Source organism: Prunus avium, chromosome 7, assembly GCF_965620075.1.
Source record: "Prunus avium chromosome 7, drPruAviu1.hap1.1, whole genome shotgun sequence".
In the NCBI taxonomy this organism is placed as follows: domain Eukaryota; kingdom Viridiplantae; phylum Streptophyta; class Magnoliopsida; order Rosales; family Rosaceae; genus Prunus; species Prunus avium.
The window spans coordinates 5819202-5830684 of record NC_142290.1 but is presented as its reverse complement, the minus strand read 5'-3'; the positions used below and the strand labels follow the sequence as shown (position 1 = coordinate 5830684).

The following is an 11483-nucleotide window of genomic DNA, read 5'->3' as shown; positions in this document are numbered from 1 at the left end:
AAATTAACTTCCTAAGAAGATTCATATCCAATTCCGCGGGAAAGATTCAGCCCTTTTCTTCCTTGCTAAGGCTAAAACAGGAACAGATCTTCAAATGGGAGGAACAACACCAACAGGCTTTTGAAGAAATCAAACACTATCTGTCAAATCCACCAGTTCTGTCCCCACCAAAGAAGGGCAGACCGCTCAAACTCTATGTGTCTGCGTCAGGAACATCTATTGGAAGTCTGTTAGCCCAAGACAACAACGAAGGGAAGGAGCAAGCGGTATACTATCTGAGCAGAACTTTGACAGAAGTAGAAAGAAATTATTCTGTGATCGAAAGGCTTTGTCTGGCTTTATATTTCACTGCTATAAAACTCAGACACTACATGCTGCCATTTACCATTTATGTCATTGCCAAGACAGACCTAATCAAATATATGCTAACAAGGCCAATGCTAAGAGGCAGAATTGGGAAATGGACTCTGGCTCTGACAGAATTTGCTTTCAGATATGTCCCTCCGAAAGCTGTCAAGGGGCAAGCTGTAGCAGACTTCCTAGCCGATCATCCAGGAGAAGAAATCGAAAATATGGACTCTTTGGATATAGCAAATGTAGATCTATTGACAAGAGCTCATGTTTGCCTTAACAATCCCATTTATTCGATTCATCTCACACCATGGAAGCTGTATTTTGATGGATCAAAAACTGACTTAACTTCCGGAGCAGGAATTGTTCTAGAAGAACCTTTGGGAGTCAGACATTGCTATTCTTTCCAGTTGGATTTCCAATGCACCAACAACAGAGCTGAATATGAAGCTTTAATCATTGGCCTTGAAATGTTGGTGGAACTAGGAGTCCAGTCTGTGGAAATTTTGGGAGATTCTATGCTTGTTTTAAAACAGATTGCTGGAGAATACAAATGTTTGAACCCTGCCCTAGCTGTCTATTTAGTAGCAGCTAGGAATCTGTTGACAGAATTCAGGGAAGCCACTTGGGAACACATCCCAAGAGAAGAGAACTTTGCAGCCAATGAACTGGCTCAAATAGCTACAGGAATACAAATCCCGGAAGATTGTGTGCAAAGGATTATTATGGTAGGAAAGAAAAGTCTGCCATCTGTTCTGACCAGAGGAATGGAGGTAGATGTCAATTCTGCCATAATCACTGAAGATGATTGGAGAACTCCCATCATAAACTACCTGCAGTATCCAATTCTGCCTTCTGAAAAGAAAGTCAGAATCATGGCTTCAAATTATCTTATGTGGAATGAAGATTTGGTCCGGAAAAGCAAGGATGAAGTATTATTAAGATGCTTGGGAAAGAAAGAATACATGAAGGTCATGGGAGAAACACATGAAGGGATATGTGGAGCACATCAAGGTGGAAGGAAAATGTGTTGGCTAATCAGAATGTATGGTTATTTCTGGCCAACCATGATGAAAGATTGCATTAACTACTCCAAGGGATGTGAAGCTTGTCAAAGACATGGACCGATCCAGCAGGTTCCTTCGGTTCCCATGAACCCAGTAGTCAAGCCATGGCCATTCAGAGGATGGGCAATGGACCTCATTGGCAAGATTTATCCAGCCAGCAGCCAACAGCATTGTTTCATCATTGTAGCAACGGATTATTTTACCAAATGGGTAGAAGCCAAGCCTGTTAAGTCTACCACGTCTCAAGAAATCATCACTTTCATAGAGGAACAGATCATACAGAGATTTGGTATTCCAGAATCAATCACTACCGATAGGGGATCTTCTTTCATATCCGGAGATATGCTGAACATGGCAGAAGCGTTCAAATTTAAGCTACTCCAATCCACGCCTTATTATGCTCAAGCCAACGGACAGGCAGAATCAAGTAACAAAGTGATAATCAATATTATCAGGAAAATGCTTGAGAAGAATCCAAAGCAATGGCATGAGAAGCTGTCAGAAACCTTATGGGCATATAGAACTTCGAAAAGGGAGGCGACTGGTATGACTCCATATGCTTTGACTTATGGTCACGATGCAATTCTGCCTATGGAGATAGCAGTCCAATCCCTCAGAATTGCCCATCAAAACGAATTGGTTGGAGAAGACTATAACCAAGCCATGTTATTAGAACTGGAAGGGTTGGACGCAAGTAGGATTGATACCCTCAACAAACTCTTAGCAGGAAAACAGGCTGTGTCAAGAGCATACAACAAGAGAGTTAAAAACAAGAGTTTTGAAGAAGGAGAAATAGTCTGGAAAGCAGTTCTGCCCCTCGGAACACATATAGCTGGTTATGGAAAATGGTCACCAACTTGGGAAGGACCTTTCATAATTAACCAAGTCCTAGGATTAGGGGCGTACAGACTACAGGATCGAGATGGAGAAGTCCATGCTGCGCCAATCAATGGCAAATGGTTAAAGAAATTCTATCCAACTATGTGGGATTCACAGGCTGTGCAGACAGATCCTGGGATAGAAAGACAACAACTTGAAACTGTTGTTTGATCTTGTTTTAAGTTTTAATTCGGTATTAGTATAAGCTTTTATTTCAGTTTGTCAAGAGAAATCGAAATTCCAAAAAATATAAATAAATAAACTTTCATTTTCAAATAGTCACTTTGGTGACTCAACCAGTTCATTACAATTCCAAAATTTGAATGTTAAAATCCTAGTTTTCTAAGGGTTTCCTGCAGACTCGTCTTCTTAATCGAAAGCTCTTTCTGAAGCAGTACTCCCTGATGGATTGAAGCCTCTGCAACTTCCAAAGCTGGCCTGGAGGCTGAAACCATGGTCTGCACCAGGAAAGTGGCCTTAGTCTTGGAGCTCAGTCCAGCACCCAGCCTGCGCTGTACCTCCCTGCGTTCTGCCAGCTGCTTTTGAAGCTCCTCAATCTGCTTCTCCAGCCTGTCTACAGTAGCCTTGGCCTCTTTGTACCCCGCGACCATCTGATCCAGTTCTGCCTTCTGTTTTGCATAATCAGCCAAATTAGCGTCATGAGTTGTCTTGCAGAGTTCAGAAGTCTCGAAGGTAGGCTTGAGATCCTCATAGCGATCGCGAAGGTTAAGCACATCTCTGGCCAGGTTCAGACTTTCTCAAGAATTGGCCTAGGAGCCATGTTCTGCATGTGCAGCAGGTCCAGATCTTTCATTAGTTGTTCTACAGCTTCCCTATTTACCTCCAGTTCCAGCTCAGTAGATTGCCAGACCTTTACCCTCTCCATGGCCTCATCCACTGCTTTGAATTTGGTCTTGTTAGGGGTAGAACTGAGTTTCTCCAGCCTGTCCAGTTGGGCGTCCAAGTCCATAGCCTCGAATTCAGCCAATTCTGGGTCAGCAAAGGAGGCTATGATGGTTGAAACAGCACGGGATTGGACGGGCATCTGCAAAACCAAAACTGTGGATTAAAAAAGGGAGAAACAAAAGAAAAATTCATGACATGGTGAAAACTTACAGCTGCGAGAACAGGCTTCAAAGGGCTGATAACCACTGCCATGGCTCCTGCGGCTTCAGAAATAGTAGCAGTTAATTCTGCTTCAGATTCTGGGGTTGCAGCAGGAAGCTCCACCTGCTCCACAGGCCCCGAGGCAGATGGTTCTGCCAGGCTCGCAACCGGAAGTTCTACCCGTCCCACAGGTCCCGATTCTGCCAAAGCCTCCATATGCTCCCCAGACCCTAGCATTGCCTGTTCTGCTTGAGCTGTGACAGAGAGTTCTGTTTGTTCTACAGGCTCGAATGCAGGTTGATCGGTTGAAGCGGCTACAGGAACTTCTACCTGCTCCACTGGCTCTGAAACAGAAGGCTCTGGCTGTTCCTCAAATACTGGAGCTGCAGTAGAATGTTCAGCCTCCGTGTCCTCAAAGGCGGCCAGTTCTGAGCTAGTCAGCTCTGTCCGGGGAATGGCACGCTGTTGTTGAGCCAAGGCAATGCTCTCTGCGATCACCTCAGCCGGGATCTCCTCCTAAACAGACAAACAGAAATCAGGAGTTAGAAAAGAAAAGCAGAAAGAGCATGTCTACAAATTACCAGAATTCAACCCCACCTCTTCGTCGAGATCTTTCCCTTTCGTTTTTAGAGTTTCCACTGCCGTTTCTTGTTGCCCCTCTTTTTCAACAGCCTCAAAAGCTTCTCTCAGCTCATCATCAGTCCCAGAGGCTTCATTCGGATTGGCGGCAAACTCTTCTGTCTCATCAGAATCGATCTCACGCCTCTTCCTAAGTCTTTTAGACCTGGTGCGAGGAGGAGGAGGAGGGCTTTCAGCTGCATAAAAGAAGCAAGTATTAGAAGAAAGAGCAAGGCAGAATAGGTCAAAAGGAAGTGGGACCTAAACACAAGGACCCTACCAGAAGTTTCAGACCGGGCAACGCTGCCCTGAGCAAAAGTACTCTCTTTCCTTTTCTTTCCAGCAATTGGACTGGCCACGGCAGGCTGTTCTGCCAGATCTTCATCCTCCTCACCAGAAGGAGGCTCTAGGTCCCCAGCAGTAATGACAGAACTGACTATATGAGGAAAAAATTTGAAGTCAGAACTAAACACAGTATAAGGAAATAAAAGGAACAGGGTAGATCGAAGCTTACCAAACATTGCTCCAGCTTGAGCCGTCTGTTCACCAATGATTTTCTTCATGGAGGGGTCTGATACAGGCAGAATTGATTTGTCAGACAAAGTATAAACGACAGAACAAGAAATGGCAGACAGAACGAAGAATTTACCTTCTATGATCTGATCATTGACATCTTGAATAGTCTTAACTGTGAATTTTCTGGCCTCAGCCTCGCCAAACACATTTCCACAGGCCCAGCCCTCAAAAAGCACCTTGACTGCAGCAGCCGAAGCAGGCATCCCTCGAAACCTGGCCTTCCACCAAGCATCAAAATCGGAGGAACTGGATGAATTCGGCTCCCAGGATGGATAAAGACCATCCAGACTGTTATTGATTTTATTAACTGCACAACGAGCATCCTTGTGCACCTCCAGATTATCTGAATCTCTCCAGGACGAGGCTCGATTGCAACTTCGATAGTATTTGAACGGAATGACCTGTGGACAGCCAAGTTGTCGTGCACAGAAATTGGGATGGTAGACTTCTGCCCCCAGATGATAGCTTGGTGGCTTCCCACCTCCATGAGGCAGATCCCTCAGCAAGGCTACACTCAGAAATATCTTCCTGTATTCTGTCCTGGCAGCTTCGTCTTCTGGCTCCTTTTCAAAAAGCCGGTGCCCAGGCTGGAACCAAGGATAGGTTCTTCTGATCACCACTTGCCATTGAGCCGCGGAGCGCTTAAGACAGTGTCTGAACCACATCAGGTATTCGTCAATGGAACGCTTGGGCACTTCTGCCGACATCAGAGGGAGAGCCAGAACCTGCTTTTCAGGCAGAACTAGATCAGGAAACCGGAACTCTGGAAAATACACCTGCAACCAGACCTGGATCATCCAAAACGAGCCAGGAGCAGATAAATTCAGGGGATTCTCCGTTGTGGCAGTATGCAGGTTCTTGAAAAGGTGAGCCAGAACTGACGGCCCAAGTCCAACGTCGGTATGGTTGTGTAAAGCTTCTGCCAAATGCCTATACTCAAGCAGAACAGCAGAAGAACGATTGGGGAACACAAATCTGTTCAGCCAATACAGAAGGAATAACATATGCTGCTGATCCTTGTCCTTCTCCACACTAAATTTCCTCAGAAAAACAGAAAAGGAGCAGTTCTGATTGATAGTGGCAGGAGAGACAGTGAAAGGCTTGGCTAGCTTCTCCTGGTTCCTCCTACGATGATAGTCTCCAACAGCATCCACAGGTCGTCCATGGGGCCTAAACCCAAAGATCTGAGCCATGTCCAGCAGAGTTGGCGCCATTGGACCCACACGGAAATCAAACGTGTTGCTGGCAGAATTCCAGAAACATAGGGCAGCAGCAAGCAGGTTCTCATCCCGGTTGATGGATTGCTTAGACAGAAGAATCGCATCATAAATTCCTGCCCGCCTCCAGTGAGCTCCAAACTTGGGAAGAAGTTTGTCAATCCAGTCCGCCCACTTCACAGGACTATTCCTTACTTCACTGGACGGGAATGAACGACTTAAATTCTTGCTGACCCAAGAATAAGAGGATAGGGCAGAGTTCCCTTGGTAACATAGAGGCGCTTCGACATCCTTCTTAACCAACTCTGCCATCTCAGCTGGGACAGGACCAAACCAGCGAGGTCCCACAGTCAGAGTACTGTCAAACAAGTGAAGGACGTTTTCGTCCAATTTTTTCTGAACAAAAGGATGAAGTCTGCTTCGAACTTCCATGGCGTGAGCGTCGATTCCACTCCCGGTGATATAGTCTGGAGGAACCGAGGAGGAAGCACTGTGGGCACGAGTCCTTGGAGAAGACATTTTCTGGGTTTACAGGCTAGGAACGAAAAAGGGTTTAGGGATTGAACGAAGCAAAGGGAAAGGATTCTGACAAAAACCGAGAAAATTGAACTCTGAGAAAGCTAGGTTTTGAGATGAACAGGAACTGGAAATTTCAAATTTCTTTTAAAGGACTCAAAATCGTGGGAAAGGGAAGACAAGACGCCAGCTGAAAGCTAATAGTGACGAGCTAGTGACCAGCTAGTAACTGACCGGTTTCCCACGAAGTCTAGGTAGGTGGACGTGGCAGACAGGGGGTGTTTTAAACTGGCGCGCACAAATTAATAGCCGAAAACATTAAATCTAAAAACCGGTTGATAAACGGTTCAGATTTAATGGGGGCATTGTTTGGGCCCAAATTTAGCACGCCAAAAACAAAAGCCCACACCATCTCCTAGGCCGCTTGTATCAGACGACCTCAAGCCCATCAGCACGACCCAGCCCATTAAATGAGTGGACAGGCCAAAAACACGGCCCAAAACATTAAAGGGCTTGTGAACAATAGGAATCAGAAAAAAAAACTTGGGCCTCGAAGAAATCCAAAGTTAGGCTCAAAAGCAAACTAGACTCAAGCTGGCCTTCAAAACGGAACAGCCCCACGTGATCCCTGACTTGGAGGAGTCAATAATTTCGGCTGAAAACTGGAAATAAAACAGGAGAAGGTATAAAAGAAGAAAAAAATCTAAAGTAGCTTGCTGCCAGAAGATTAGAGCCCGCTTAGTTTATCTAAAAGATATTCTGATATTTTGGAGGAATACCATTTTTCGAGGATAAGCAGACTCTGTTTTTATAAAAAGAGAGATAAGCGGGAAACATGAAACTGTCCAAAAGCTGAGAGCCAGCCATCTCCAAGGCTCCAGACCTTTTGCAGAAGCAGGTGGAATGGAAGAACAGGCAGGGCACTCCATCAAAAATACAGAAGTGGTCACCTCAGGAACTAATCGTTGAGTGCTTACTCGCCAGAAAATGGATAGAACCCCTGTTTATTTCATTTTAAAAATTAAAAGATCTTTTGATTACTTGCCGCCCATTCTCGGAGGAACACTTCCTATATATACAAGAGAGGGTGAATAGAGCAAGGGACAATCAATCAACCAATCAACCAAAACTCAGTCAAAAGACAAACACTCAAATGATCACTTGATCACAAAATCCTAAACAAGTTCCAACAGACTTCGAGCCTGAAATATTCAAAAGCTTGCCAACAAGCTTGCAGAATCATCCTGTCTTCTCCCAGCAAAGACAAGTTTAAATCGCTACCTCTGGTTTGAATCCCAGTTCACTAGTCAACAATAACGAGATTTCTCTCGTTACAAATTTGGTTTAGTACAAGCCAAGCTAAGCAGAGTTTCGAGTTTTCTCAAATATGAAAAACTCAACAAATTTGTGAAGAGCCCTGACTAAGCAGCACAGGTATTACAGCCCACTTCCAGCTCGAGTCCAGCCACTTCTGCCCCTTTCAGACTGGAGAAGTCCCAGTTTTGCCCATCCAAAAACCTTCCAGGGTTCGAAATAGATTAAAGCTCTGCCAAACTCAAGCTTTGGTATCGATTTACAGCTGAAGCCTAACAGTTGAAGTTGTTAAAAGTCCAGTCCAGCACAGGCGTATCCAGTCCAGCCCAGAACAGAGGCAACTATCCAGACAGAAATGGAAGCGCAGCCCTCTCCTTGTCCTTGTATAGTCAGTTTTTCCCTTTTTGAGTCTTGTAAAAGGGAGTTCTGCCTGAAATTGGTTCAATCTGTCATCTTTCATTCTGGCCAGAACTGCCGGTTTTTATACTGAGATAAATTGTAAAAGTCCTTACCAGTCTAAGGCACAGAAAAGAACTTACTTGGGAGATATTCCTCACCCAAATTCACAATCGTTTGGTAAAAGTTAATAACTTGGGGCGCAAGTTATTTTACCATAAGTCTGTTAGGGTTGAAAAATTGCTAACAGTGGCACGCTCAACACATAAAGAAAGTTAATTCACTGACCAAAACATGGTCTTTGAATTAATGGGGAACTTTGCCTTGTCATCTCAGGAAGTAAATTAAAACGGGTGAACAGTTAGGAGGTGAAAAAATCTATGGGGAAAAAAATGTTATACGTGTCCAATCTCACATTTGGAAATGTGTTGTGAAGTTGTTGAGTACTTAAAAGCATTTCCATCCATTTGCCATGGCAAAAGGCAAGGGGGGGCAAAGGTTGTTACCATTCATATGAATAGTGCATGTCCCTGCAATTTTTTTGTTGGGTTTCCACCCATTGCTATGGAAAAAGGCAATTACTATTCACTTTAAATTAATTTTATTTTTTATACTTAAACGGTTAATTTGGATAAGATTTTCAGTTGCCACATATCAATATTTATTATAAATTTCACATCTCATATTTCAAATAAAATTTTCAGATAAGAATTTCGGTTGCCACATGTTAATATTTATTATAAAATTCACATCCCATATTTCAAATAAGATTTTCGATTCCCACGTGTCCATATTTATTATAAAATTCATATCTCATTTTTCAGATAAGATTTTCAGTTGCTACAATTGTGCCACTTGTCATCTATATCTTCTATATCCCTCTATAAAACCACAGCCTCAACTCACACCAATCATCCATATCATCTCTATTCTTTCATTTCTCAGAGTTTACAAAACACATTCAACTTTCAATGTCTTACACAAGGAGGTTGTTAAGCTGCTGGAGCGGTGTAGTTTCTGCTGCATGGCCTGTTTCGGGAATCTGTTTGGCATGATTCCCTATATCTAAATGCAACGAAATTTTGGAAAAATGAGACTTGGTATGTCTAGTTCTAATATGGAAAGTTTGGGATTTGTTGGATGTAAACTTGATTTATAGTGATTTTCTAAAGGTGGGATGTTCTAGCTAGAATGGTTGGAAAGCTTGTATTTGCTTGGCATGTTGCTCTTGTTCGAGAATTTGGCATGTCCTTTCTCTTGGCATTGAGTGCTGATCTGGGTATTGCTAGCATATTTTGGTTGTTGCGTTGCATAGTGACCTTGAAAGCTTGACATCACTCCAAAAATTTTGATTGCTTAGTAAAAGAAACTTCATCGTGACAGCGTTTAGGTTCTTTTGGCAGTATCATAGCACTACCTTCGCAGTATTTTCCTTCTATTTGCCATGAATTGAGATGTTTTCCTTCTTGAGTAAAGCATAGTGCTTGGATTTCTTGAATAAGGCTTGATGCTTGATGATGCTTGATTATGGAATTGTGGCAATTTAGACATCCCAATGGCCTTTTGGTTTTAACTCCTAAACTTGGTCATTTGAATGGTCATGACTTAGAAAGTGCTTGAAGCGTTGGAGCATATCAGTTATGGCAACTTATGTATTGTTTGTTGCAGCTGTTGTGAGCATGTTTTAGGAACCAAAAGCTTGGGCTTGGCTATTGAAGCTTGAGCTTTGCATATGGTCACTGCAGCAAATGTGTTGGGTTACAACAACAAGTGATGGCGAACTTGGAGGTCATAGTGACATAATTGGAATTTCAAGGAGATTTTTGGTTTGGGAATAATGGTTTTGGCAATAATGGATTTTTAAGCTCATTTGGGGTTTTGGAATTGCTGCTGGTGGTGATTTCAATGAATTCCTTCCTCAGAAAAATATTTGATTGGCTGATCGGTGCATATTTATATATCATTTTGTACCATTCTAACTTATGATTTGATTATGTTTTTGAGTTAAACTTGTGCTTTTAATAATTTTTGTGTTTGTTTCAGTGTAATAAGCTTGAGACTCATTAAATGCATTTTGGAGACAAGTTAGCTCATAACGGTGTCTGCAGATCAGTTAACTTCACGAATTGGACTGTACTTTCTCAGGATGAACCTGTTTGGGCCCAAATTTGGTGCGCCTGGTCCAGAGATAAAAACCAACATCATTTTGGGCTGCTAATCTGGACCTAAAAATGACGCCCTCAGCCCATCAAACGCGCCCAGCCCATTAAACAAAATAAACAGGCCAAAGCAATATCACTTGGCCCAAAGGAACAAATGGGCCGTCTCAAGAAGAAACTTGGGCCTCGAAAGAAGCCAAAACTGGTTTGAGCCAAAGGAACAAATGGGCTTGGCAACTTTTAAAAAGAGAAAAACCCGCAAAAGGAACAGACCCATGTGACCCCTGACTTGGAAAAGTCAATAACTTCGGCTGAAATTAAAGATTGAGCAGGGGCAGGTATAAAGAAGGATGTCTCTGAAAAAACTCTGCTGCCAGGAGATCAAACTCCGTTTTAATTATTCAAAAGATATTTTCCTATTTCAGAGAAGACATCATTCTCAAGAGATAAGCAGACTCAGCCTCTGTGAAAAGAAGATAAGCGGGAAATAGGGAACTGTTAAAAAACTGAGAACTTACCATCTCAAAACTTCAGACTCTTGCAAAAGCAGTTGAAAAAGAAGAAGAGCATGGCACCCCATCAAAAATACAGAAAAATGGTCACTTCAGGAACTGATCGTTGAGTGTTTGCTTGCCAAAAATGGATAGAACCCCCTTCTTTCTCTTTTAAAAATTAAAGATCTTTTGAGATTATTTGCCGCCCAATATTAAAAGAATCAAAACTCTCACTCAAGAACATTTCTTATATATATGAGAGAGGGTGAACAGAGCAAGAGGCAATCAACACAACCAAAAACTCAGTCAAAAAACAAACACTCAAAATGATCACTTGATCACAAGAATTCCAAACAAAGTCCAACAGACCCAGAGTCTGAAGCATTTCAATATTCAAAAGCTTTTTCAACAAGCTTGCAGAATCATCCTACCTTTCCCAGCAAAGATAGTTAGAATACTGCTTCTGATTTGAATCCCAGTTCACAAATCAACAATAACGAGATTTCTCTCGTTACAAATTTGGTTCAGCAAAAGCCAAGACAAGCAGAGTTTGAGTTTTTCTCAAAAACGAAAACCTCAACAAATTTATGGAGAGCCCTGACTAAGCAGCACAGGTACCACAGTACACCTCCAGCTCACGTCCAGTCACTTCTGTCCCTTTCAGACCGGAGAAATCCCAGTTCTACCCGTCCAAAGCCTTCCAGGGCTTGAAATGAATTAAAGCTCTGCCAAATTCAAACTTGGTATCGATTTGCAACTGAAGCCTAGCAGTTGAAGCTGTTAAGAGTC

At 42.8% G+C, this 11483-nt stretch overlaps 1 protein-coding gene across 1 annotated transcript; it reads left to right on the top strand.

Annotated features, from left to right (window-relative positions):
• Nucleotides 1-437: 437 nt before the first annotated feature.
• LOC148292898 (uncharacterized) lies at nucleotides 438-1389 on the top strand. Its single transcript, XM_088244489.1, has 2 exons — nucleotides 438-1283; nucleotides 1366-1389. The coding sequence occupies exons 1-2, from the start codon at nucleotides 438-440 to the stop codon at nucleotides 1387-1389; spliced, it is 870 nt and encodes a 289-aa protein (XP_088100615.1).
• Nucleotides 1390-11483: the final 10094 nt, after the last annotated feature.